We start from the raw sequence: 24,073 nt of genomic DNA, 5'->3' as shown, positions 1-24,073 counted from the left end.
TCAGCCAAGAAGGCGCCCCCTGCCCAGGTGACTTCGGGAAGGCACCTTCTCTCTGGCCTCAGTTTTCCCAACTCTTTAATGGGGATGGGGGTGTGGGGGTTTGAGCCAATTCCCTACCACCCCTGACCGTCCTCTGGCTTCCGAGCATCATCACACCCACACTCTCCACGTGTAGAAATGGCTGTCTGGGCCTTCCAGCCTGGCTAGCTAAGGAGCCCCTTCCCAACCCCTCCTCACTCCATCAGGCCCCAGAATCTGCCTTGTAGGGCCCACGAGAGGTTAGTGGACTGCAGGAGGGAAGTGGGGGTGATGTGGCTGGGCTTTGAAAATGGTCCCCCTGGGGAGTGCTAAGCTTTGGGAAGGGGCCTCTCTGGCTTCCCCCAGATATGGTTGAGGTGCCCAGATGGTGTTTCTACCTGCATAAGCCCCAGGGCGTGTGGGATAAGGGCCAGGCCTCCTCCTCCCCCAGGCGGGGGCTGGGATTGCACCTCAGCTAGCACTACCAGGGCTGAGTGGCTCTCCAGAATGGGGGCGCCTCGGGAATGGGGGTGCCTCAGTGACCCACCGCGGGCCTTCCTCCCAGTGCCGTGCTGTGAAAATGCAGTGGGGGAGTGGTGCCCGGGGCCCCACAGCACGGCAGAGATGCGGGCAAATGGGGCGGATGGGCAGCAGGTGCGGGAGGTCCCCCACATTCAGCACCTTCCAGAGGTAGGCTCCTGGCAGGCCGCGGGGGGGATGTTGAGTCTCCCCAAGCATGCTGGAGCTTCTGAGGACAGGCCAACGGCCTCAGTCCCCCTGTGTGTCTCCACAATAGAGCTAAGCAAGCACAGAGACCGGGCGGCATCACGACAAGGCTGCAGAGATAAGCCAACACATGGAGAGAGATTCCAGCTGCAAGGTTTTAAAGGCTTTTGAACCAAATCCTTGACCTGGAAGGGCTTTTCAGGACCGTCAAATGCAACCCCCATTGTGTGGGTGGGAAAACTGAGGTGCAGAGCCGGGGAGGGAGTCATCCGAGGTGCTGCTGCTCTGCTGTAGCAGGGAAGGAGCCCCGGTGTGCCAAGCCCTTCCTGACGTCCCTAGATTGGCCTTTCTGGAGGCTCTGGATGAGCTTGGACTCACCCCCAGCCTGTGCCACCTTTGCCCATGGCTCCAGGAGCTTGGCATGGAAACCAGCACCAGCTGGTTCCAGCACAAAGGAAGGCCAGTCAATGATTCATGGAGGCTCCTTTCCTGGGGACCTTCTCTGGCTCTACCCAGGCACCTGCCGCTGGCTGCTGTACAAGCCGCCCAGGGTGGCAGGATGAGGCAGGTGGGGATTAATCAGTGATGGGCCAGAGGAGGCCACTCTGGGGAGGCAAGTCCTCCCCACGCATCACCCAGACGGTACACAGCCCATCCCCAGTCCCCAGTCCTCTCCTTCTCTCACTCTTTTGTGACTCTCAACCTTTGTAATCTTTCTGCCTCTCTTGATAACCGGCCACCTCTATCTCTCACGCACTTAGGTACATGCACACTCTTATCTGCTTCTTCTTCCCCACCCTGACGTCCCTAGAACCCTGACTCTGAACTCAGAACATCTGCCTCCTCCTTCGGGCCTCACACCTGCCCTCATGAGAGGTCTTAATAAACTCAGCCATCCTGAGGACTTAAATAGAAGAATCTGAAAGCTGCAGGGCCCTCAGAAATAATGCCCAGGCTAATATTTACTATATGTTCTGTAGAAAACATCTTCTCCAAAACAGTAATACAAGTTACTTCCAAAATATAGCTCTGTGGACAAATAAGTTTGGTGAACACTGGCTTAAAGAAGTGAATTTTTGGGGCGCCTGGGTGGCTTAGTCGGTTAAGCGTCCGACTTTTGCTTAGGTCATGATCTCGCGGTTCGTGGGTTCGAGCCCCGCGTCGGGCTCTGTGCTGACTGCCAGCTCAGAGCCTGGAGCCTGTTTCAGTCTCTGTGTCTCCCTCTCTCTCTGACCCTCCCCTGCTCAAGCTGTCTCTCTCTATCTCTCCTAGAAATAAATAAAACATTTAAAAAAAAAAAAAAAAAAAAAGAAGTGAATTTTTAATTGCAGACCTTGTCAGAGCCTCTACTATAATTTCTGTGATAAGTGATACAGTCTCTAAACTTAACCTAATCACCGTAAAAGCCAGTCAACAGCTCTGGGAACTGGGGTTCCCATTCTGTAAGGGCCAGAGGGAACAGGTGATCCCTCTAAGCTCAGGTGACCTACCTAAGCCATGCACTGGGGCCTGGGTCAGGCATGTGGATAGCACCAGCTGGTAAAATCCCCATGCTCACTAAATTCTGTTTCAAATCTAACTCTCTAGGATTTCTCGTTTTCCATTTCCAGAAAATCGCAAGGACAGCCTGAGGTGACCTCACATTTAGGGAGAAGGAGGGAAACGGATGGGGAGCTAGGAGCCCTCGGAATTTTCTAGAACTACAGCATCGGGCCCCGTGGAGGCCTTCCTAGGCTTGGTGTCTCTAGGTCCCACATTCCTGGAGGCAGATGCAGCTGATCCTCCCCGTCCGGGAGGTCACTGCCAGCAGCGGAAATTCTTGGAGTTCGTCTCGGATGGAAGGTGCCGCTGGCCCATCAGTTACTATCCAGGCGCATCAGTGGCTCCTGGAACTTCACGAACAGTTTAACAGAACCATCCTCTCCCAAGAGCCCAGGAATCTTCTCGCAGGGTATGGGACAGAGGTACCTCCTCAGGTCTGCAGAGAAGCCCACAGGAGAGAGGAGTGAAGTGAGGCAGGAGACAGAAAGATCCGGGTGTCCAGAGACCCCGGGGAAATACCTGCACCTCCCTGTCTCTGTGAGATCCAGAAATGAGGGTGAATGCAGGAAATCATGAATGTTTATTCCAGGGTTGCAGGCACCCGCTTGACAGCTGTCACAGGCCAGGTGGCCAGCTGAGATTAAGGGGCCGTGTGCCCTCGGACTTCAGGAGAAGCAGCCTCCAAAGCCAGCCTCGGTCGATGACCTGAGCCAGAGAGGCTCCACCCTCACCACACCTTCTTCAGCATGGAACTCACCTCCCAGTGTCTGGCTTCCCGAGGAATGTCTGCTGAGGAAACATGTTGCATGAAAATAGAGGTTGCCAGTATTCTTATCAAATGTATAATTTGTTATGCATTTCTCAGCGAAAAAATAATTCTCACTGATACACACACACACACACACACACACACACACACAACACACACGAAGAAAAACCCACCACAGTACCTGCTGTCTAATCTATCCAGGCAAGCAGCCCTGATTCAGGGAGGGGAAAGACGGATGATGGGGATACCACGCTCCCAGGAACTTGCTTTTCCCAGCAGGCAGTTCGACATCCACTGCCGGGAATCCCGCAGACACCCGTCCACTCTGCGGGCCTGTGTACCGTGCCCCTCGTATTGTTCAAAATCTCAAGCTCCATTTAAGGGAGGTTTCCTAGGAGTTCAAACAAATAACAAAAGCCGTGAGCTGGTCACGTCATCACCTGGCACTGGAGCCTGTGGCGTCCAGAAGGCCCTGTAGCAGGTTCCTCGGGCAACAGAGATCTTCCTGGTTCCTGCTGTGGGGGCTTGACATCACTGTCCCTCACGCACATGCACCAAAGTGATATTTAGGATATGAGGACGTCCTTGACGGGCAACTTTAAACGTAGTAACTTTAAACAAGTAAGTTTCTTGGTGTTGTGCCTTTCATTTGTTTGGCTTTCTGTGTGAGTTCCTTAAAGGCATATGTTATTTCTATTTATGTTGCATTATATGAAAAACTTAAGTTAAAAAAAAAACAACAACCTTGTGTTAAATGAGATGCCAGGGGCATATTGGTCACTTCTAGAATGTTCCAGACTGCTATGAATGGTAGGCCGCCATCCTTGAGAAATTTTGCATTTTTGTGAATTTGGGGGGTTTGCTTTTGGGGAGGGGATTAGACTCATTCATTGAATTCTTTGAGTCTCTCTCTCTGTTTCTCTCTCCTCTCTCCCTCCCTCCTTCCCTTTCATTTTTCTCTTCAAAGACAATACCTTTCTCCCTCCAAGTTATAGATCTATTTGCTTACTCAGTAGCTTGTAGAAAAATACATGCCAGTTCCCCCTTAACGAACACAAGCCAGGGCAGCCTTTTTGAGCTAATATTCTACATGAGGTCAGGCTGGCTTTAGGCAAACCAAGTATAGCACTTGATGGACATGACTATGGGCTGAGGACATTCCTCCAGCCTTTGACTATGTTGCAGGGATGGGTCGTGGGCTAGGCTGCAGGAGCCGGCTGAGTGCTGGGTCTGCGCACTTACACAGAGCCACACCCTCCCATGAGTGAGAATTGCTGTGAAGGTTCTTAGGACAGATCAGAGGATGACTCCAAATATAGTGCTATTACAGGAGTGAATTCCCTCTCTCTGTCTCTGTCTCTCTCTCTACTTCTCTCTCTCTCTCTGTCTCATACACACACACACACACACACACACACACACACACATTTTCTAACTTAGACCCTGGACCTCTATATGTACGAATTGCATATCTTTCTCCTCACTAGAGGTGATACGCAAAGTGTATAACAGCCACATGTGGTAATCCACCAGAACTACCCCACAACTTCAGCGCTAGATAGGGTCCTTGAGGCCCCCTGCAGATGACAGGGTTAACCTTTTAAGTGCTGGGTTATAGAGAGGTCCACAGGAGACTAGGGATGAGAGAAGGCACAGGGTAGTCAGAGAAGCCAGATGTGAGGGGGGCTACATGAGGAGCTCGGAATAGGCGAAAGCGTCCTGATATTTAAGAAGTGGTGAGGCCCAGGGGCGCCTGGGTGGCTTAGTCGGTTGAGCGTCCGACTTTCGCTTAGGTCATGATCTCGCGGTTCGTGGGTTCGAGCCCCGCATCGGGCTCTGTGCTGACTGCCAGCTCAGAGCCTGGAGCCTGTTTCAGTCTGTGACTCCCTCTCTCTCTGACCCTCCCCTGCTCACGCTGTCTCTCTCTCTCTCCTAGAAATAAATAAATAAATAAAAATATTAAAAAAAAGAAGTGGTGAGGCCCTATCGCCCATATACCTGAAGATCGATTTGTCCTCCCCTCGTTCCCCAACGATACACTGGAAAGAACAGAAAAATAAGCAAAATCCTATATGCAGAGGATGTGATTTTATCGGAATGAAGTCACCTGAGCAGAATGAGCACGTTAATATTTCTGGGTATGCTTCACCAGTGGCCTCTTTGCACCCCAGAGCTCAACTGTCACTTGAGATCTGGGGATGAGGTCCCCTGTCATAGGCAAAAGCCTCCTCCGCCTTTCCCACCTCCAGAGTTGCCCCCTTTTCAGCACTAAGGGAAGGACAGTAAACATCACCACCTGTGGGTCCTCAGCCCCTAAGAATGGCCCCACCCTGGCCCCCAGCTCACAGCAAATTCCATTCATCGTCTTCATTGTATTCTAAACCTAAAGAAAACAAGGCATCATGCCCAGCAGCTCGTCCATAAAACATTAATCACTATCCCCCTCCTTGAGAGGCTCCTGACCAGTGAAGGTGTGACCTCCAGGAGTGATGGAAAAATCCTAATGGGTCAGCACATGGCCTGGCCACGCCAAGGGAAGGGGCCCCTGGCACCAGTTCCTCCAGTGCTTTTCCAGACCAGCCCCTGGCTTTGGTTCCAAGGATGCTGAAGACCAGCCTGAGAACCCCCAAAGGGAGAGAACCATCCCTGCGTAGCCTGAGAACCCCCAAAGGGAGAGAACCATCCCTGCGTCTACCAGTTCCCCAAAACGGACCACGGTCCTTGGGGCCAAGAGGCAAATGGCTGCCTTGAGCCACCCACACCCTTCCATTCGGGCCCTCTTTGAGCTCATGTGAGCTTTTGAGATGGATAATGACACTGGGATCAGGGCCTGAGTCACAGGCCTCCAGCCCCATTGAGACTTCATGGCATCTATGTCTGACCAGTTGCTACTGACCCCAATCCAGAGCAACTTTCAGGATCAATTCTTCTCCCATAGACTCTTCAGCGCCCCTCCAGTGTCTGGAAAGAGGAGTCCCTCTGATTCCTCGAGGAGAAAGGGAAATATCAAAAGAGAATTATGGGTCTACAAAGATCCCAGATTCCTGGATATTTAGAAACCCAGAATGGATTGACCCAGTGCTTGAGGTCATGTATATGTGTAGCATACAGGCAACTTTGGGCTGATCTGAACATTCATCACAGACTTCTGGCTGATGTTTCCTCCCAAGGGCTTTGGAAAATTATGCAATCCAGGCCTGGGTTTCTTGGCCTCAGAACTGGTGGGGAAATTATGGAACCACGACATTTTGCTCTTGTGAGTTTAATGAAGGGACAAATATTCTAGGACTCAATGGTGGCCACATTACATCCTGCTTCTTTCTGGGCCAAGTGCAGAGGGCTCAACCTTCAGGGCCCACTGAGCCACCTCCATGTGCAAGTCTCTGTCAGATCATGGAGGAGTCCAGTGGAGGAAGCGATCTGTTGTCTAGCCTCAGCAGGGACGGAGCTGAAGGGGTATGATAAATGCTCCCCACCAAAGCACTTCACGTGTATAGTCACCTGAATGCTGAGCAGCCAGGGACAAAGGCTGAGTCATGGAATCTTCCAGGAAAGTTACTCTCTCCATTAAAGTTTGATGAAGAAAACAGACCAGGGCTCTGGTGGCTGCATTCCAGTACAATTTTTTACCTTATTTCTGTGCTGGGCTGGACAGAACATGAGCAGAGAAAAGTGGGGATGACCCTTGGGAGTTGGGGGTGCCTGAAGCACTGAAGCCATGGACTGGAAGATGAGAGGAAGTCCAGGACAGCCTGGTCCCAGAGTTTTAGCCCCCAGGCCAGAAAGGGCATCTGAGGCTCCTTCATAGTGCATCATTTTCCCTCAGGGTACAGCATTGCCCTTCCCCTTCTCGTATACTCTGGTGGGAGAGGGTAACCTCTGAACAAGCAAGTTTATCAGACATTTTCCTCCAGATAGAGGGGCAGTCAGGCCTAGGGGCTTCTGGGGGACTTATATAGGGCCAATGCCAGGGGGGCTTCCTGGGGCCTGGTGGTACCCATGTGTCTCAAGCAGACACTATGTCCAACTGGCTCCAAAATGAAATTCACTCTTTCTGGTGCTGGAGTCCCTTCAGCCAGCCATTCTCCTTCCTGCTTCTCCCTCTCAACACCCTGCAGGCAGAGGAAGACTGGCTGCCTGGCTGGCCCAGAGCCAAACTTCATGGAGGTCATGACAAAACAGGCCAGCACCACGTAGTGGAGGAATCTTTGAAGTCAGAAGCCAATCTTTGGAACCAGGCAGAGCATATTCAAATCCCAATTCTGTTACCAACTTGCTGTGTGGCCTTGGTCGAATCATTTTTATCTTCAGGGGCCTCAGTGGCCTCTGTAAATGGGGGCAGGAAGTCATCTCTACCTTCCACGGATGTTATAAAGATTAGAAAAACTGTATGTGAAGACTCAGGGAAGTTTCTCACACACAGGAAGTGCTCAAGAAATACCAGTTCCCTGATCTCTTCTTTAAGTCCTGTCTCTTGACACTCAGGTTGTAGATATTATCACTAAATAGTCCCTAGACAAGGCTCTATCCTAGATGGGTGGGGGTGGGGAAGGAAGACCAGGGATTGAGGTAGGGGTGGTCAGGGCCCAGGGTGGGGACTGAGAGGGCTTCTCACCTGGGAAGATGGGTCAGGATAAGGAGACAAGCCAAGAAGGGCTGTGAGAGATAGCCTTGGCACACGCTCACGGGCAGGCCTGGGCTGCAGTGGACTAGCCCATATTTTGTTTTCATAGTGTGATCATCACTCTCCACTCACACCAGCCTGGGAGGTATAGGGCTGACACAGCATAGATGCCCCTCGCAGGGGCCCAGTAATCACTGGAAGAAGAAAGCCTGTTTCAACAGTACTGAATCAGCTGCCACTGGGGTGACCTAGCCCCTGGCCCCGCCTAGGCACCGTTGCATTATACATCAGCCTGGCCTCCACCAGAGGGAGGCTGGATCCGTGTGTCTCCCAAGGGCCGTGCTGGGATGCCAGGACCTTCACAGATCCCCCTCCCCTGATCAGCACACACCTCCTGATGAGGTTTCTAGATGGTTCTCAGAGACTTGCAGATTCTAGGCCTCTGTGGGAGATACAAGCCCACTAAGTAGAATAGGGCCTGTTCCGTATTATGGGGTCCTCGGCTTCCCAGTGTAGTCCCTGCTTTGAGAAATAAACCAGCCCTAAGTGTGGATGCAGGAGGCAGGGAGGCGGGTATCAGGGGCCTGTGTCCAAGTCTCAGCCTGACACAGATGTGTCCTATAAGTTTGGGGCACGTCTCACCGAGTATCCGTCTCCCTTTCTGCCAAATATGAACAACTGCACGTGCTGGGCCCCCAACACTGAGAGAGGCCTTGAGTGGGAAGGGGCTTTGTGAGTCCCAGAGGGCCCACAGCAGCCTCGAGGTTACATGAGGACGGATGAAAAAGGCGTAGACAGAGGGGGCTTTTCCTGGTTCCCTGTCCCCCTCAGGGCAGAGGCCAGCCCGCCCTGACCTCTCTTCTCTTCTCTTCCGCCTTGGGCAGACACCTTAGGAATCTGACTAAAGCCATGCACTTCTCCACAGTAAAATGCACATCCTCACTGAGTGTGGTACATGCTTTACAGAAGCCGCAAAGCCCACAAGGCCTCAGGGGACTAGGTTGCCCCTCCCTCATAGCTGCCACAGGTCGCCACCCTTCACCAGCCAGCTGTGCCCCACCTGTGCCGGGCACAGCCTCACGCGGCCCTGATGGCTCAGCTCCCCGCGAAACCTTGGGTCCCATTACCCAACACAGGTGTGGCTGGGGCCAGATGTGAGTGGAGGGACAGAGGGAGGGACAGCTGAGCAGCGCTCGGTGCTCCCTGAGGAGGACCAGTGCTCTGAGGAGGGCAGAGGGGCAGATGGGACTGTCACACTTCAGTCCTTACATGCTCCACAAACAAAAGTGGTCCCTATTAGGGGCAGGACCCTGTGTTGCTCAGACGGAGTCCTGTGAGGTTGTGTCCACCCATTGAGAGCAGAGACCCTCGGGGCAAGAGGGCAAGCAGTGCCTCCCCCCACCCAGACTGAGTCCCCAGAGTGGGCATTGATCTCCTCTCAGACCCAGAGACCCCTTGTGAGGAACATGGTACCAAAAGAAAAAAAGAACTACAGGAAGCCTAGATGACCTTATAAGTCATTTTCCTTTATTTTCTTAACATATAATGAAATTCCAATTCCAAAGAGACATATATGCAGAGCAGACAGATGCAGGGTCTGGAATGCAGCAGTGAAACCAGGCAGGGGGTAGGTCTGCCCCCTCTCCCCTCCAGCACAGTCCTCGCCCCTCCTGGTTTCTAACCACCGCCCAGGCAGAAACCGAGCCGCTGGAACTAAGAGGGGTCAGTCTCATGGTCCAGGGAGTAGCCAGAGACATGGCCTTGGTTGCCAGGCCTGGCCAAATCCTTAACTAGCTGTGGGACCTCGGGCCTCAGTGTCCTTATCTGTTAAATGGGCTAGAAACCCCTGGAATGGAGTGTGTAGATGTTGTGATGGGTGGGTGACCGTTAAGGGTCACCTGGTTGTCCTGCTGCTTCCAGATAATCTGTAGATGGAGTCACTTGGGTTTTGTCACCATTGTGGCTACAGGCGTGTACCAGGGGACCTGCTCTGGCCCTGATGGGATTGAAGAGACCAGGTACATAGCTGTCCCCAAAGCAGACCCTGCACTCTGAACTGTCCTTGGGCTGCACTGGTGGCTACCTCATCAGGCCAAGGCTGGCTGTCCCCTCCAGGTAAATGGCAAGGGAAGACTGTGCCTGGGGTCACACAGGGAGCCTGTGTAGGTCACCTGGCTGCCCAAATGCCTCCAACCAGGAGTTCAGCAATAAGGGGTTAAGGGGCTGAATCTGCTCCTCCTCTCCCCTCAGCATCGGCAGAGGGCTCAGAAACCCTGCTAAGCGTCCAGCAAAGCCCGCTCACCTCCGTGTGCTGATCCGCACCACGGTCATCTGTCCTCAGGCTCGGGGCTTCAGATGACCAACTGCCCTTGAATAAACACACACCTGCATAAGCGTGAGCTGTGTCTATACTGGCAGGAGGAAGTGGAGAACCAAACGGTGATCAAGATGATAAAATGACAGGTGGGAAAGGTCAACTAAAGCTCAGTGAAGAACACGGGTATTCCTCCTTTGCGTCCCCGCCAGCCTCATTCCACGACAGCAGATCCTGTCCCCACTGCGTGGGGGTCAGCCCTGCTCACCCGTGAGCCCTTCTCATGGCCTGGACTGTCTTCTGCTGTGAAACACGTATGCGTGTGCCCACGTGTTCACACAGATGTGTACTACAGCTACACACTTGGGAAAGAACCAGAGCAAGTGGAAGAAGAGCTGCTCTGTACTACATCTTCTGGAACCCATGGAGTATCTACACTTACAGAATAGAGAGGCCTCAGGCCCGTATAGCTCGCCCTGACTCTGTCACTTTACAGATGGGATCACTGAGGCCCCGAGATATGGATGATCCCAAGGTCGTACAGCGAGTCTGGGGGTGCAGGTGGAGCTGGAAGCAAGCCAAACTGCAAGAATGAAGCCTGTGTGCCACTTGCCCCCTATCACTGCGCCTCCCGGGATCTCTTCCCCTCAAAGCACCCTTGGGGACAAAGTGCACGTTCGGGAAGAAGGAGGGTCATGCCCAAAGGCACAAAGCAATAACGGTGGTGCCCGACACCTGCAGCAGGTGAGCTGTTGAGCACCTCTCGGATGAGAGGGACTTTCTGGCATCCCTCCGTCACACTCTGAGGGGACAGCTTAGCAGAGTGGGTCCCTCTCTTTCACTTCCTCCGTGACTTCAAGGGAGTGAGTGGTTGGTAAATCTTGGTCCCCAGGAAGCCCAGAGGCCAGGAAACAGAGAAAGAGAAAGAAAGTGATAGAAACAGCCCCAAATCAGGCTTGGCCACGCAGTTCTGGAGGATCTTCGGGAAGCGACGGTGGCCAGCCCGTCAGAGTGTCTACAACATGGATTTCACCCCTCCCCGCCCTCCGCCCGTCCCTGCCCCGCCCCCATGTGGGGGCTGGGGCCGGGGCCTCTCTATTTGGGCTTCATCTCCACCCTGGAGTTGATGTCGTCGCCATCCAGGTCATACTCCTCCACCTGCCCGCTGGTCCACACCTTCACGCGGTCTGTAAGGTCGCTGCTGCGTGGGGCCAGGATGAAGTCGTAGATGAGCACAGCCAGGGCTCCCCCGATGAATGGCCCCACCCAGAAAATCTAGGAACAGAGCAGGCATACTCAGGGGGTGTCCACTGAAAGCCTCCTCTCCTGGGACGCCTTCCCTGAGCCCCCCTCCACCCCATTGCATGGGTTCTTTCCCAGCAGTGCCTGGGTTTAGAGGTAGGTGGCATTAAACCCCAACATCCCGATTCCAGCGCCCCCAGAGCTGGACTGTGGCAGCGGGCATCTCCTTGCCTTTATGTGCCCCAGCTCGGGCTGCCTGGTGTGACCAGCCCAGCCCCTTCTTCAGCTTGGCCACGGCCTCACCCTTTCCAGCTGTGGAAAGGCCACAGAAAGTCTAAGTTGATGAAAGGTTGGCCTGAGACAGAAGCATCCGCAGTAAAAACAGCTACATCCACTGAGTTTTGACTCTGTGCTAAGTTCAACCTATAGGTGGTGAGGCCACTTGTCCCAGGGCTTCCCCAAGTGGGGGCGCTACGACGCCCCGCTTCACCGCTCAGGAAATGCAGGCACCCCGAGGGCCGGCAGCCTGCCCCAGGCCACCCAGAATGGGAAAGGGCCGTGCTCTCCACCGCACTGCCGGATGCTGCAGGCAGCATCAGGTCTGAGGTCTGGCCCCACCACTCCCATGTCAGGCCTTGGTTTTCTAATTTCCTTGGCCTGGTCTGGCTCCCTCTGTGATGGGAGAGGACCCTGCAGGGTGGGGTTGGAACTACCAAAGCCTCCCTCCACCCCCCAGGGGATGCTGAGACCCCTTACCCAGTGGTCCTTGAAGTTGTGAGTAATCACTGACGAGCCAAAGGACCGGGCGGGGTTAATGCCGCAGCCGGTGTAGTCGATCTGCAAGAGGAAGGGCAGGGAGGCAGAAGGGGGAGAGCCAGAGAAACAGAGACGGAGGGGGAGGAGGAGAGGCAGTGACACAGAGAGAGAAGGCAGGGAGGTGACAATCAGGCTCAGAAAGAAGAGGGGCACACTGACCCAGAGAGATGGTCAGGGGGTCCCTGGGCTGCCCTCTCCTGAGCAGGACCCTATCCCTAGCCCGGAAGAGCTGATCGTCCCACCCACCCCCACCCATGAGAGGGTACCCCAACCACCTCTGTCTGGCCCTGTTCTCCCTACCCCCCACCCTCACCCGGGAAGACCCCACACTCACCGCCAGCAGATGTCCCAGGGCCACAGAGAGGCCGATGGCGAGGGGGCCCGAGCCCCCGAGATCACGGCGCCTCCTGTCGGTGGTGGCCAGCACACACAGCACCAGCTGCAGGGTGCCGATGATTTCGATGCCCAGGCCCTGGCCAGAGTTCACGCCGGAGGCCAGCTGTAGGAGAGGGGGACAGGGAGGTCTGGTGAGCAGGCAGGGTAAGGACTCTGTCCGAGAGAGAGAGTCCTAGGCACCTCGGCATCCTCAAAGCCCATCACATCAGCCCCTGGCTAGGCCCAAGAAGGGGCCAGGCCCCTCCCAAGAACACACCGCTGGTAGTGGACACCGGGCTTCGTTGCCTTCCACGCCTTTGAGGAGGTGCCCCTGGTGCATCCCTCCTCCCTGCAGCACTCTGCCTAGAGGCCAGAGAAGCCTGGGGGAGGCGGGGCGTCCGTCCCCACCTCCAGCCAGCCAGAGTGCCCTGGGGTACCAGAGCCATAGGCAAGGGGCAAGCCCCACACATGGCAAGACACGGTCAGGGATTCCCATAGAAGAGAAGCAAATGGCTGCGAGGGCCCACCTGGAGACAAGGCTTCCCACCCCAAAGGTCCAGAACATCCGCCGCATCTCCTGCTGCATGTAAAACGCCCAGAGTTGAAGAGGGTCGTCCTCAGTCAGCTGGCCCCAGCTCCCTGTCCCCCGTCCCTCTCCCGGTTCCTGCCTCCCGCACAGCCCTGCCCTGTCTCCTACCCACCCTCTGTCTGTCTCTCCCCTCGTTCTGTGTCTCTCCCATTTCTTCTCAGCCCTCCCTACATTCCTCTCTCTCTCCCTCCTGGACCGCCCACCCCCCACCCCCTGGCCACATAGGCCCCGCCACCACTGTCTGGCTGCCACTTGCTTTTGGGCCACTTTTAGAAACATGAGTCATGGAAAAAGAAGGGAATGGGAGCCGCCATGAGGTCACCAGAGCCCTCCCTTTGCAGCTGCACCAGGGAGACCCCTCCCCAGGGACCCCTGCATCCTCCCCTTTGTGGGGGTCCCAGGCAGGGGCCAGCTGCACCCACACAGGAGAGCTGGGCCATGTGGGCAAAGGCCTACTGGCAAAGATGCCCGGATGTGGCCACGTGGGCCGCCTTCCCCCGGGGCAGGGCTGGTGTGCCCAAATTTGCCTGAACTTGAAGCCTCAGCCTAGGGGCAGGAGAGGGGGGTCCTTCAAAGCTGGAGGGCAGTTTTACAAAACTCTAGGTGGGGGGCCCTCCTCCACCTCCAAGCCCAGTTTTCTCAGCCCCACCCTGAGGCCATCTCACAAGAACAATTCTCTTCCCGCCTTTGTCTGCAGCCCTGGGTCACAGGGAAAGTGACTCACATCCCCTCCCCTGTGCTGCAGCCCCAGATCTAGACTTTCCTGGCCGACCCCAGAGCTGTGACCCCTCAGCCCAGCCAGCCTTGGGGGCAAGGCCCAGTTTTCTTCCCATCCCTGTGTTCAAGTCCCAACTCTCCCACTTGGGGTGCCATGGCCGTGGCCTTTCCCCAGTCGGATCCTCAGTTTCCCCATCTGTAAATGAGCTTTTCCTGCCCTCCAGAGTGGCCGGAGTTTCAAACACAATGGTGGAGGGGGGGAGGGTGGTCTCAGGGCATCTGGAAAGGGCTGCTGAGGCAGGAAGGATCAGGACAGTGTGGCTTTGTTCGGGTTCGTTCTCACCTTATCCCCAGGACTGGGGGACAGCCAGGAAGGGTGAGGCCCTGCACAGGGTTGTGGAGGCTGGAGCCAGGCAGGCCCCGTGGAGGTGCGGTTGGGTGTGACTGGGTCAACTCATACAGATGCCCATCACGCTCACACCTGCTGCTGCCCTCCTGCTCACCCCTCTGCTGCGCAGCGCCCGCCTAATTGCTAGCTGGCCGGAGTCCTGAAACCAGGCCCGGCATGCTGATTAACGGAGCCATCGTTCTAAGTGGTTCCTGCCTCCTAGACCTCCTGTTCCCCGCCCTCTCACAGACGGGTGTGAGGGCTGGGCAAGCTCATCTCCTCCTCCAGTTATTACCCAGGTCTGAGTATCTCAGCCTCTGATCTGCCCAAAGGCATGCCTTCTCAAGCAGCGTGAGCAGAGCCAAGGGGCCCGCTGCCATGCCCAGCACTCTTGGGTCCACAGGAAGCAGAAGGGGTGGCCACCTGCCCTGGGAAATCTGGGTTATACCCTCTTCCTTGCCACCCAGAGCCTTTAGCTCAGAGACACACGGGTTGACGATCTTCCTTTCCCGAGACCCACCACCACCACCACCAGGAAGCCTCCCCTGATTGCTTCCGTGTCTACTGGCCACTTCTCCTTTGACCCCCAACGCACTTGTGTGACTTGCATCTGGAAAAACTTGATAATTCAGAACTGAAAGGGATAGTTAAAGGTCTGTTGAAACTTGCTGGCCAGGAAACGTAGGTAAACAGTCAAAAGATGTTACTGTTCACAACCCATTAAATTGGCAACAATTGCTTTAAATAAGGCGAATCCCAGTTGGGGTCCCTTGGCATTGAAAAAAATATGTCTGCACATCCCCAGGCAGTTTTGCCCAGCCTGGGTTTTATAGTTCACTGATGAAGCCTCCTTCCAGACAACAACAACAACACAGTTTTATGAATACAAGTATAAACTACACAATCACCCACACATTTAATGTGAAGCATCAGAAAGTTGCAAGCCCTGCGTTTTTACATCAAATCCATTTCAGCCCACTGTCAAGGCCCAGTGCAGATCCCACCAGCTCCAAGAAGCTTCCCCCCATCCCTGGCTGGAATTAACTTCTGCTGCTCTCCGCTCAGGCTGTTAGCCCTCCTGCCCCCTCTGTGGGGATGTCCGACCCCTGGGCTGGGAGCTTGGTGAGGACAGAGTAAGGAGACCTTCCCATCCTGCTGCCCATCTCATAGGGGACACTTGTCCCCTACTTGCAACAGAAGTAGCAGATGACGCTAATTTTCCAGAACTCCCATCCTCCCTGGAAGCAGCCTGGCAGGAAAGCTCTCTGGACCCAGTGCTGGTTTATTTGCTTTCTAGCGTGGAGACAACAGGCCAGTCATTAGCTTGTGTGGGTCTTACAGGACAGCCCGTGCAAGCCTCTCTGACAGAACGGATGAGGAGGCCGAGTCCCGGGGACGAGACAGCAAAGCCAGAATCCTTGTCCCAGCCAGGGACCCTGATGTCTACAGGCCCAGCCAAGGGACCCGGCTGTTCCCAGCTTGGACTGAGGAGCAGAGGGAAGATGGCTCTCTAGCTGCCAGTGTGCCCCAGCACCCAGGAGAGGGTGGGGGGCAGCGCTGACCTTTCTAGACGATGGGTCTCTAGAACCATCCCCGCTGCCCATGGGCAGGCTGACCAAGGTAACTTCCTGGGCCCAGGGCCCCAACGTGACCCAGGCGCCCTGGTGTCTCACCCTGGAAGAGTAGCAGGCGCCACGCCCGACCGCACTCTGAACATACACTCTCCAAGAACAGGGGAGGGGGGGCACCACGGCCTGCCCTGCTTGCCCACGGCCTCCAGGACGCAGCACTCACGTGAGGGGGACCTCGGTGGGTCCCTCGTGTTACTCCTTCTCGGAGGTTCCTGCGGGCATGTTCCTCTGAGGGTCCACGGCTGTGTGTGCCTCTGTGTGTGTCAGTATATTGGTACCTGCAGTGTTTGCAGGCGACCACATGTGTCCAGGCGTGACTCTCCCTCACCTTTTCATTAGACATTAAGAGGCTTATTACAAAATAATTGAATGAGAGCTCTATCAGAGAGCTACATAAATTCGAAGCCTGTATGCGCCAAACAACACAGCCTAACAATAAATGACAATTGACATAATTAGTAGGAGAATCGGATCAACCCACCAGCACAGTGAAAGAGTTCAACAGCCCTCTCTCAGAAACTGATGGACTGAAGCAGTCAGACGATATAAATGGCACAAACCGGAAGGATTTGAGCCACATAATTAACAAGTTTGATTTAGGGAAACTATGTAAAGCCCTCCACCCCAAATTTGAGAATATCCACTGCTTTTCAGCCCATGTGGACATTCAGACAAACTAGTCAGGTATTGGCCAGTGTATCTCAACTTTCTCTGAGAATCGCTATCACGCGGGGTGCCGCCTCCTACCAAGGTGGGCTCTGTGCGTCTGGGGGTCTCTGTGGCACGTGGCCCTGCATGCCCGTGCTATGTGCCTGATGGCATTTCTGAGTGTGTGGTCCTGTGCCTTTGTATCACACGGCTACACACAGGGGCCACTACTTGGCTGGGGAAAGGGCAGAAGAAGGAAAGGAGGCCCCTGTGAGTGAGAAAGAGAGTCGCAGATCTCAAAGGGCCCTTTTGCTCCCAGAAGCCATTTCATCTTCCTGACAAGAAACAATACACAAAGCAATGGCTTCCTCCTTCCCTCCCTCCTTCTTTTCCTCACTCCAGGGTAGTCCCCCTCCTCCTGCCCGGGAAAGGAAGAGGCTCCATCGAGGAGGACTCACCCCACCTTCCTAGGATCCCAGGGTCTGAGTGGGACCACCCGGGCTTGAGAATGTGCTCTCTACACCCACCTGCGTGTGCCCCCATGTGCCACGTATGTGTGTGTGTTGAGGGGGGAGGGGGTGTTGGTGAAGTGTGAACATGTGCACTCTAGAGCAGCCGAAATAGTCCAGGGCTGGGAGGCTGGCTGGGGGCACGGTCCTGCCTTGCCGCGATCTGCTATACAACATCACAACCTCAACACCTCCGTGGCCTCAGCTTTCCTTATCAGTAAAATGGAAGTGTTGGCCCAGACTGTAGCCCCGGACGGTCTCCAGGATTCCTCCCTGCCTGACACGGGACGCCTGGCCCCAGCACCTACAGTCACCCTCCTGGCCAGGATCCTGAGTGCAGGAGTCCCACAGGGCCATCTGAAGCAGGGTCTCAATATGACACGCTGCTGCACCCCGACACAGCCAGACTCCCCGGGAGCTGCCTGCAGGCCGATCCTACGTGCACACCCTAGTGATGGGAGCTTACTGACGTGGTGGCGGCCCCTCCCGATTAAAAATAAAAACCGCTTCTTTGCACTGAGCACACATCTGCCTCTCTAGTTATCCTGGTGGTGGGATTTCAGGCACTGAAAAGAGCTGCTAATGGGAATAAGGCATTTTCCAGGCTTTTCTACCATTTTTGAGTTGGGGTTTTTAACCCCACGGAACTGCAGCCCCTTGATTACATAAAGACAGCCCCTCACTTATCCCCCTAAGCATCACTGTGGGCAAGGAGCACCACCCCCCCATCCCTGGGGAGAGGCCCTGGCTGAGGGGACAATGGCCATGACAACATTTTCCTGCCCACACCTGCAAATGTGTTGGCTCAGCCCCAGCTACTCAGGAGACCCCAGAACCCCTGGTGCTACCAGAGGGCAGGGACCATGGTCCCCAGGGAGCCTCTGCGGGCAAGAATGGGGGCTCCTGCCGAAGCACCAAGCCAATCCCCGAGGGGTGGACATGGGCATGTTTGAGCCACCTGGGGAAGCCCTGGTGGTTGATGCCGAAGGAACCTAATCAGTGGGGCCCTAGAGAAAGTGGGGAGCACCCTCCGGGGCTGAGCTCAGGTTGGAGGTTACTACATGGAACCGGCCTGGGATGAAGGGTGAGAGGGAGGCTGCGACCCGGGGGTGTGAGGGTGAGGTGAGCCCCCCAGACCGAGGCACTCCGGCGGGCCACATTCCCTCACGTGGCACTGCCTCTTCAGACGAGGGTTCCCAGAGTGAGCCCTGGTTCAGGGCAGGTATTGGGAGGGGCAGCAAGGGGCTGCCAGGGCTGCTCCGAGGGCCCTCGCAGGGGAAGCAGCCTCAGAATTTTCTGTGGTGAGGGAAGTCTCCACCACAAAGCTCCTGCCTCTCTACGGCCTCCCCCTCATCTGGTTCTGGCTGGAAACGGTAATTATATGTCCCAGCTGTGGCACTACCACACAGCCCCCAGCCCCCTCTCTGGGCACATCCGTCTGAAAACTGGCTTCCCTTTCCCCAGCCCACCCCCAAGTCTGGAGGAGGTAGAGGGGCGGTCAACCCTGGAAGAAGCGGTGGCCAGTGCGGGGCGGGCGGTGGGGGGGCACAGGGAAGGGACTACCCTCTGGCTCTGCGGTTGGGGGAAACTGGGGAAGAAAGTTTAGGGCTGAGGGCAGGCCCTTGATGTAGCAGTTAGAAGCAATCCCCAGGTAGCCACGCCCCAGAATCAGCAGGGCCCAGAGAAGACCCCAGAAAAGGCAGGTCTGCCCTCTGCTTGAGGGCTGAATCCTGACCCTCCCACTCCCCAGAGCCACAGCCTCCCACCAAAACCCTGACCCTCGTCAGCCCAGCCACACCCTTCGACTCCCAGGCTGTGACCTACCGCCTTGCCTTGCCTGTGCTCACAGCCTGTGCCGCCCTCTGCCTGGAACCCCATTTCCCTGTCTCCACATTCAGGCCCCCATGGCGCTTCCTCCTTGAAGCCTTCCAGGCCCTTCCCACCACTTGAAGGCAGAAGTCCCATTGCTGCCCTGACGGACGGTCCCGACACCTCTTATCACACCTGCCTCCTGTCCCATATCTCGGGCAGCTGTGCATGGGGCTTATCTTGCCCGCCAGGGTCTTCCAAGGGTAGGGAGTTGGTGACTCAGCCCCAGGCTCAGCCCCTAGCAGTTGCATTCTGGTTTGCAAGGAGCAGGGGTGACTGAGCCAGAAAGGGGAGGAATAAAAAGAGCCAGCTAACAGTCGGGACTCCCAGGTTCAGGAGTATCCTTCTTTTTCTAGAGCCCAGCCACGCCCTGCTGTGTCCCTATTTCACAGATGGATACGGGCCACACGGGCGAGGGTGCCGGCATGAAGTGTGATAGTGTCTGACTAGGGCAGGGGCAGGTGGGGCCACCGACCCCTGCCTCTAAGACTGTCACTTTGGGCCCAAATTTGGCTCTCAGGACCAGCCAGGATCCTATAGGCTGGACAGTGGCCCATGGCCTCTCCAGGGTGTATCCCAAGTCCTGGCTCAGTGAGAAGAAAGTTCTCCCCACCACGGCCCCAGGGGCACCCGACTCACTCCAACCACTTCCTGCCTCTTCTTTGCCTATTTTCCTTAGGAATCTCCATGCCAACAAAGGGCTCCACCTAGGTTTGGGCCAGGGTGGGGTCCGGGGCCCAAGGGGCTATGGGAGCTTCCCGCAGAGCCTGGGGGAAAGAGTGTGTCACTTGCCATGTAGACCGGTCTCTGCCCCTCTTGAGGCATCGAGGCCGCCTGCCAGGTCCCTTCAGATTCCAGGTCCAGAGTCCAATGGGAGCCCTTGAGAGAGATGCTTTCTCTGTTTCTGGGCCTAGAACTTGTGCTTCTGGACCCCAGCCTTCCATTGTGTGGACAGGGCACTGCCTGCACCCCACCTCAACACTCAGTACCCTTATGTTCAGCACGACCCCACTTAGGCTTCTCTTAGCCAGACCCTCTTGGGCAGCGATAAACTCATGTCTGCAGAGTGAGCTTGCTGGTGGCACAGGCGGGGCCCAGAGAGCTCAAGAGACCTGGGCTCCGTCTTGGAGTCTCAGGGTCCTCAGCTCCAATGAAACTCAACAGGTTAGCAGCAACCAGGACTTGAATACGGCGTGCTTGCCCCCAGACCAGGGCTGGCCCCGACATGAGCTTAGCCCTTTTTCTCTCCCCTGTCTGCAACCTGCCTGGCCCAGGCATCTGGGTAACTCCAGAAAATGGAGGTCGGAGAAGGGACATTGGAGCAGGGTGTGTCCAGATGAAGATGATACAGTAGGTGCCCACCCTCCCCCTCCTCTGCCTGTGATGCCTGAGTTAGAGCACAAAGTCTGCCAACAGATGCCTGTCCCTTGAGAAGGAGAGTCAAGAGCGGGGCAGAAGGCCTGCGGAGATTCAACCCCTCCCCTGAGAGGCCCTGTTCCCCACCCCCATCATGCCCAGCCCAGCCCCAGTGTGAACCTGACCCTACCCAGAGGGCACTCTCTGAAGCCACCTGGCTCTGCCCCTCTGGAGAAGCTGAGGCTTGGAGGAACCTGGCCCGCCAGAGTTCTGTCCCTTCCACTCACCTCCGCCACGTCTTCCCTGACTAAAGTCTAAACTCCAGCCTGTGGGCTAATCTTCAATCTTGGTCTGAGCAACAGTTAGCTCCTCGAGGGGGCTGGGTAAGGTGTCACCGTGACACAAGAAGTGCTAATCCTCCCCCCCCACCCCGCCCCGTGGCAAGGCCGTGCCCTTCCTAAGCCTTCCCCGGCTAGAGCGCCAGGATCCGAACTTTGGCTGGGAAGGGAAAGAACAACTGCTATATAATCACCAGCCTCCCTCACTGCCCCGACACCCGCCTGCCCTGCCCAGGCCTGGCCGGCCTCCTTTCTGTAGGTCTGATTCCTCTTCTGGGCTGCTTCCCTCTCCCCTTCCCTGGGAGGGCACCCTCCAAGCCTTCCTCGGCCTCTCTCGGGCCAAATTTCCCCCTGCTGTGGCCCAAGCCGGGTCTGAGTTTGCACTTGGCTGAAGGTCTGGAAAAGCCCAGGTCTGCGACAGCAGGCAACTGCCGCCAACGGCCAATTAGCTGTGCTAAGCGGCCCGGGAGGAATTCTTTTCAGCTGCTCCCCAGGTCACCAACATCTGCTTACCATTAGTGCCCCCGGCCCAGACCCCATTCAAGCGGGGGGCAGTGGACACACGCAGGTACAGCCCCACCCACTCACCCAACAGCACTACCTCTCCCAGACACACTTCTAGACACAGACACACACGGGGGCACACAGCTCACACAAGCTCAGGGACCCATGCCAACATCCACGTGCGCACACTGCGCACACACACAAACACACACACCACGCCTCACAGTGGTGCCCGGCGACAGAGAATGGAGCCCAGATGGGAGGCGAGAGGTCCCCACCCCGGCCACCACCCCGCACTGCGATCCAGGAAAACCACCTGCAGACCGCCGAGAGAGTATCTTTCACCCCCGATCTTTGTCCACCTCCTGGGGGCCAAGGAGCAGGAGGGGCTTTTTCCTTGAAGGCAGTTTGTTCGGGAACCTGCATGAACGTGGGGCAGACCAGAGGCCCGCGTGGCCACCCACCCGGGTCCCGCTCGATCACCTGCAGCCCTGACTCGGACATGCCTGGCCTCCAGGTCAGGGCGGCGAGGGACGGCGGGCAGTGGCTCCCGGGGGTCCAGGCTGTGGGAAGAGGGAGCTGGCTGCACAGGTAGAGTTGAGGGGGGGCGAGAAACTACAGCCGAGGGGTGAGGAACTGTTGGCCAAAAGGTTAGCTGCCTCCAGAGCTTATTACCCCAGGGGACACTGGCAAGACTATTATTCTCTGGGTCTCGGCTTCCCACAGTGCCTGGCAGGAAGCAGGCTCTGGGCTGCAGGTGCAGCTGAGTGCCAGCCCTGGCTCCGCATGACCTCCAGCAGCCTCTTGTCCTCTGCTCCTCAGCGTCCCCATCTGCACAATGGGTGGAGGACGAGACCGACGCCATCTCTGCCCCGTTGCGGAGCCCTGGTGCCTGGGACGACCCCACTCACCTCGTTTCGGCCAAGCGAGTTGTCCGGCAGGGAGGAGGTGATGCCCGAGAGGATGGCGGTGGCGACGATGGCCCCCACGCACTGGGCGATGATGTACATGATAGCCCTGAGGATGCTGATCTGGCAGCTAAGCAGCAGCCCCAGCGTGACAGCCGGGTTGAGGTGGGCGCCACTGATGTGGCCCACGCTCTGGGCCAGGGTGGCGATGCTCAGCCCAAAGGCCAGGGACACCTTCACGTTGTCCTGGACCGCACCTGCCGTCTGGTTGTTCTTCAATGGGTAATTGAAGCCCAGGGCGGAACCGATGCTGATGAAGACGAAGAGGGTCATGGCCAGGAACTCGGCCACCACAGCCCTCCAGAAGAGCTTCTTCTTGAACTCGCTGGCCATGCTGGCAGGGGGCTTGGCTTGAGACCGCTTGCCTGGTGCTCGACTCCCTCCGAGAGCTGAGCCACAGCCCGGGCTGGGCCTATTTATAGGGCCCCGGGGGCAGGAGAGGAGGGGGGGAGCACAAAGGGAGGAAGGCCTCTCCTCGCTCCTGGCCCGCCCCACACTGCACGGGCCTCCTCTCGATGGATGCAGACACAGCGCTGCTGTCGGCCTGCCAACTTTTTTCCCTCCCTCCTCTCCCTCCTCCCTCCCTCTCTCCCTCCGCCCTCAGCCTGCCCAGCCCAAGGAGGCAGGCAGGAGGCAGCCACTGCTCTAATAGGCTTTGGGAAATTCCTCCAAGTCGGCCCCACACAGGGGGCCACAGAAATCCAGGTGTCCCTGCCCTATGTGCAAAGCTCAGGGGGTGGCCTCAGGCAGTCAGGAGTGCTGGATGGGCAGGTGGACGGTGCCTTCCCTGGAGGCGGGGCACCAGGATACTGCTTTCCTGGCATCCCCATCCCATCCCAGAGTGATGTTAGTCTGGAGTCCACGGGTCCAGGGGACCCCAGAGGCATTCTGGGCCTCCTGCACCCCAGGCCGGGCTTGGCTGCTGGACGTCACTTTAGGGATGTCCCAGGGCCCTAGTGCCACTGGCCAGGTCCCACTCATGGGGACAGAGAGGCATTGAGAGGCACAGAGAGCTTGTCTGTGACCCACCCTCCATTCTGTGGTCAAGGGTAGGCCCGAGATAGGCAAGAATGTGGGAAGTACCTGCTTTGGGGGCCTTCATGCTTCTGGAGAAATGTGAACCAATGACTTCAGGGCAGGTGGGGAAAATGGGGGCAGTTTAGGACGTTCTTCTCAAAGGCTGCAAGCTCGCAGACCACTGGGGAGAGAGAAGGAATGGCAACCTAGCCTGGAGATGGGAAGGAAAGAGAAGGAGAAGACACAAGATAAAGGGAGCGGCAGAGACACAGCCTGAGAAGGGAAGATAGACAGACAGACATTCAGGGGACAACAGAGGGAATGAAAGTGTAAAAGGGAAGTAGAATCCCAGCAAAAGTGGAAGTGAAAAAGTGAGATCTCCAGGCCAGGCCGAGGAGAGACAAGACAGGGAGTACAAAAGGCAGAGAGATAAACTAGAGAGAGAGAAGATATGACCGGCCGGAGGCAAGAGGCGAAGGGGGAAAGGTGGGGGCGGGGCAGAGGCTGCTCCGCAGGCCCCTGTGGTCCATCCTGTGCCCTGCACAGCCTCAAGCCAGAGGCGCAGAGGCAGCCGGTAAACTGTGTGAGCACCCGGACTCCCACGGGCTGTCTGCCAGCCCGCTGCAGTCAAGGTGCACAGTTAGGGAAAGCGCAGCCTGGTGGAGCCCTGGGAGGCGGACACCGCCCAGCCCGGGAGGGAGGGGCCCACCCTGGCCCTCTCCTCCCACCTCCTGCCTGCTCATCCTCACTCCTGCTCGTGAGTATTGACTTCTCCCCACTTTACAGGTGGCAAACTGAGGCCCAGAAAGGGGAAGGACATCTCTAAGTTCTGCATGTGTCAAAAGCAGGACACGAGCGAGCATGCGTGTCCTAGGCCTCTTGTCCAGGGGCCATCTGCCGCAGATAACACCATTCCCCACTGGCCACCCTTTATTCTGGCTGCAGCCCACGCCATAGCCACCCTGGAATGGCGACGAACCACCCAGGGATTTGTGGGAGCAGGAGGCCTGCTGGGGGTGGCGGTGGGGGAAGCTATGGCTGCCTAAGTGCCTGTAAGTACAGGATGCCGTGGAAGCAAGGCATGGTGTTGGCACGGTGGCCAGTGGGCCCTGC

General features: G+C 56.6%; 1 protein-coding gene across 1 annotated transcript; it reads right to left on the bottom strand.

Annotated features, from left to right (window-relative positions):
- Positions 1-9,210: 9,210 nt before the first annotated feature.
- Positions 9,211-22,297, bottom strand: AQP1 (aquaporin 1 (Colton blood group)). Its single transcript, XM_039229852.1, has 4 exons — positions 21,887-22,297; positions 12,386-12,550; positions 11,992-12,072; positions 9,211-11,268 (listed from the first exon to the last, which is right to left on the bottom strand). Exons 1-4 carry the CDS (start codon positions 22,274-22,276, stop codon positions 11,089-11,091), a joined length of 816 nt encoding a protein of 271 aa, XP_039085783.1. The 5' UTR covers positions 22,277-22,297; the 3' UTR covers positions 9,211-11,088.
- Between the last annotated feature and the right edge of the window lie 1,776 nt (positions 22,298-24,073).

Source organism: Hyaena hyaena, unplaced genomic scaffold, assembly GCF_003009895.1.
Source record: "Hyaena hyaena isolate Hyena2069 unplaced genomic scaffold, ASM300989v1 scaffold_40, whole genome shotgun sequence".
Classification (NCBI taxonomy): domain Eukaryota; kingdom Metazoa; phylum Chordata; class Mammalia; order Carnivora; family Hyaenidae; genus Hyaena; species Hyaena hyaena.
This window is presented reverse-complemented; position numbering and strand designations above follow the sequence as displayed.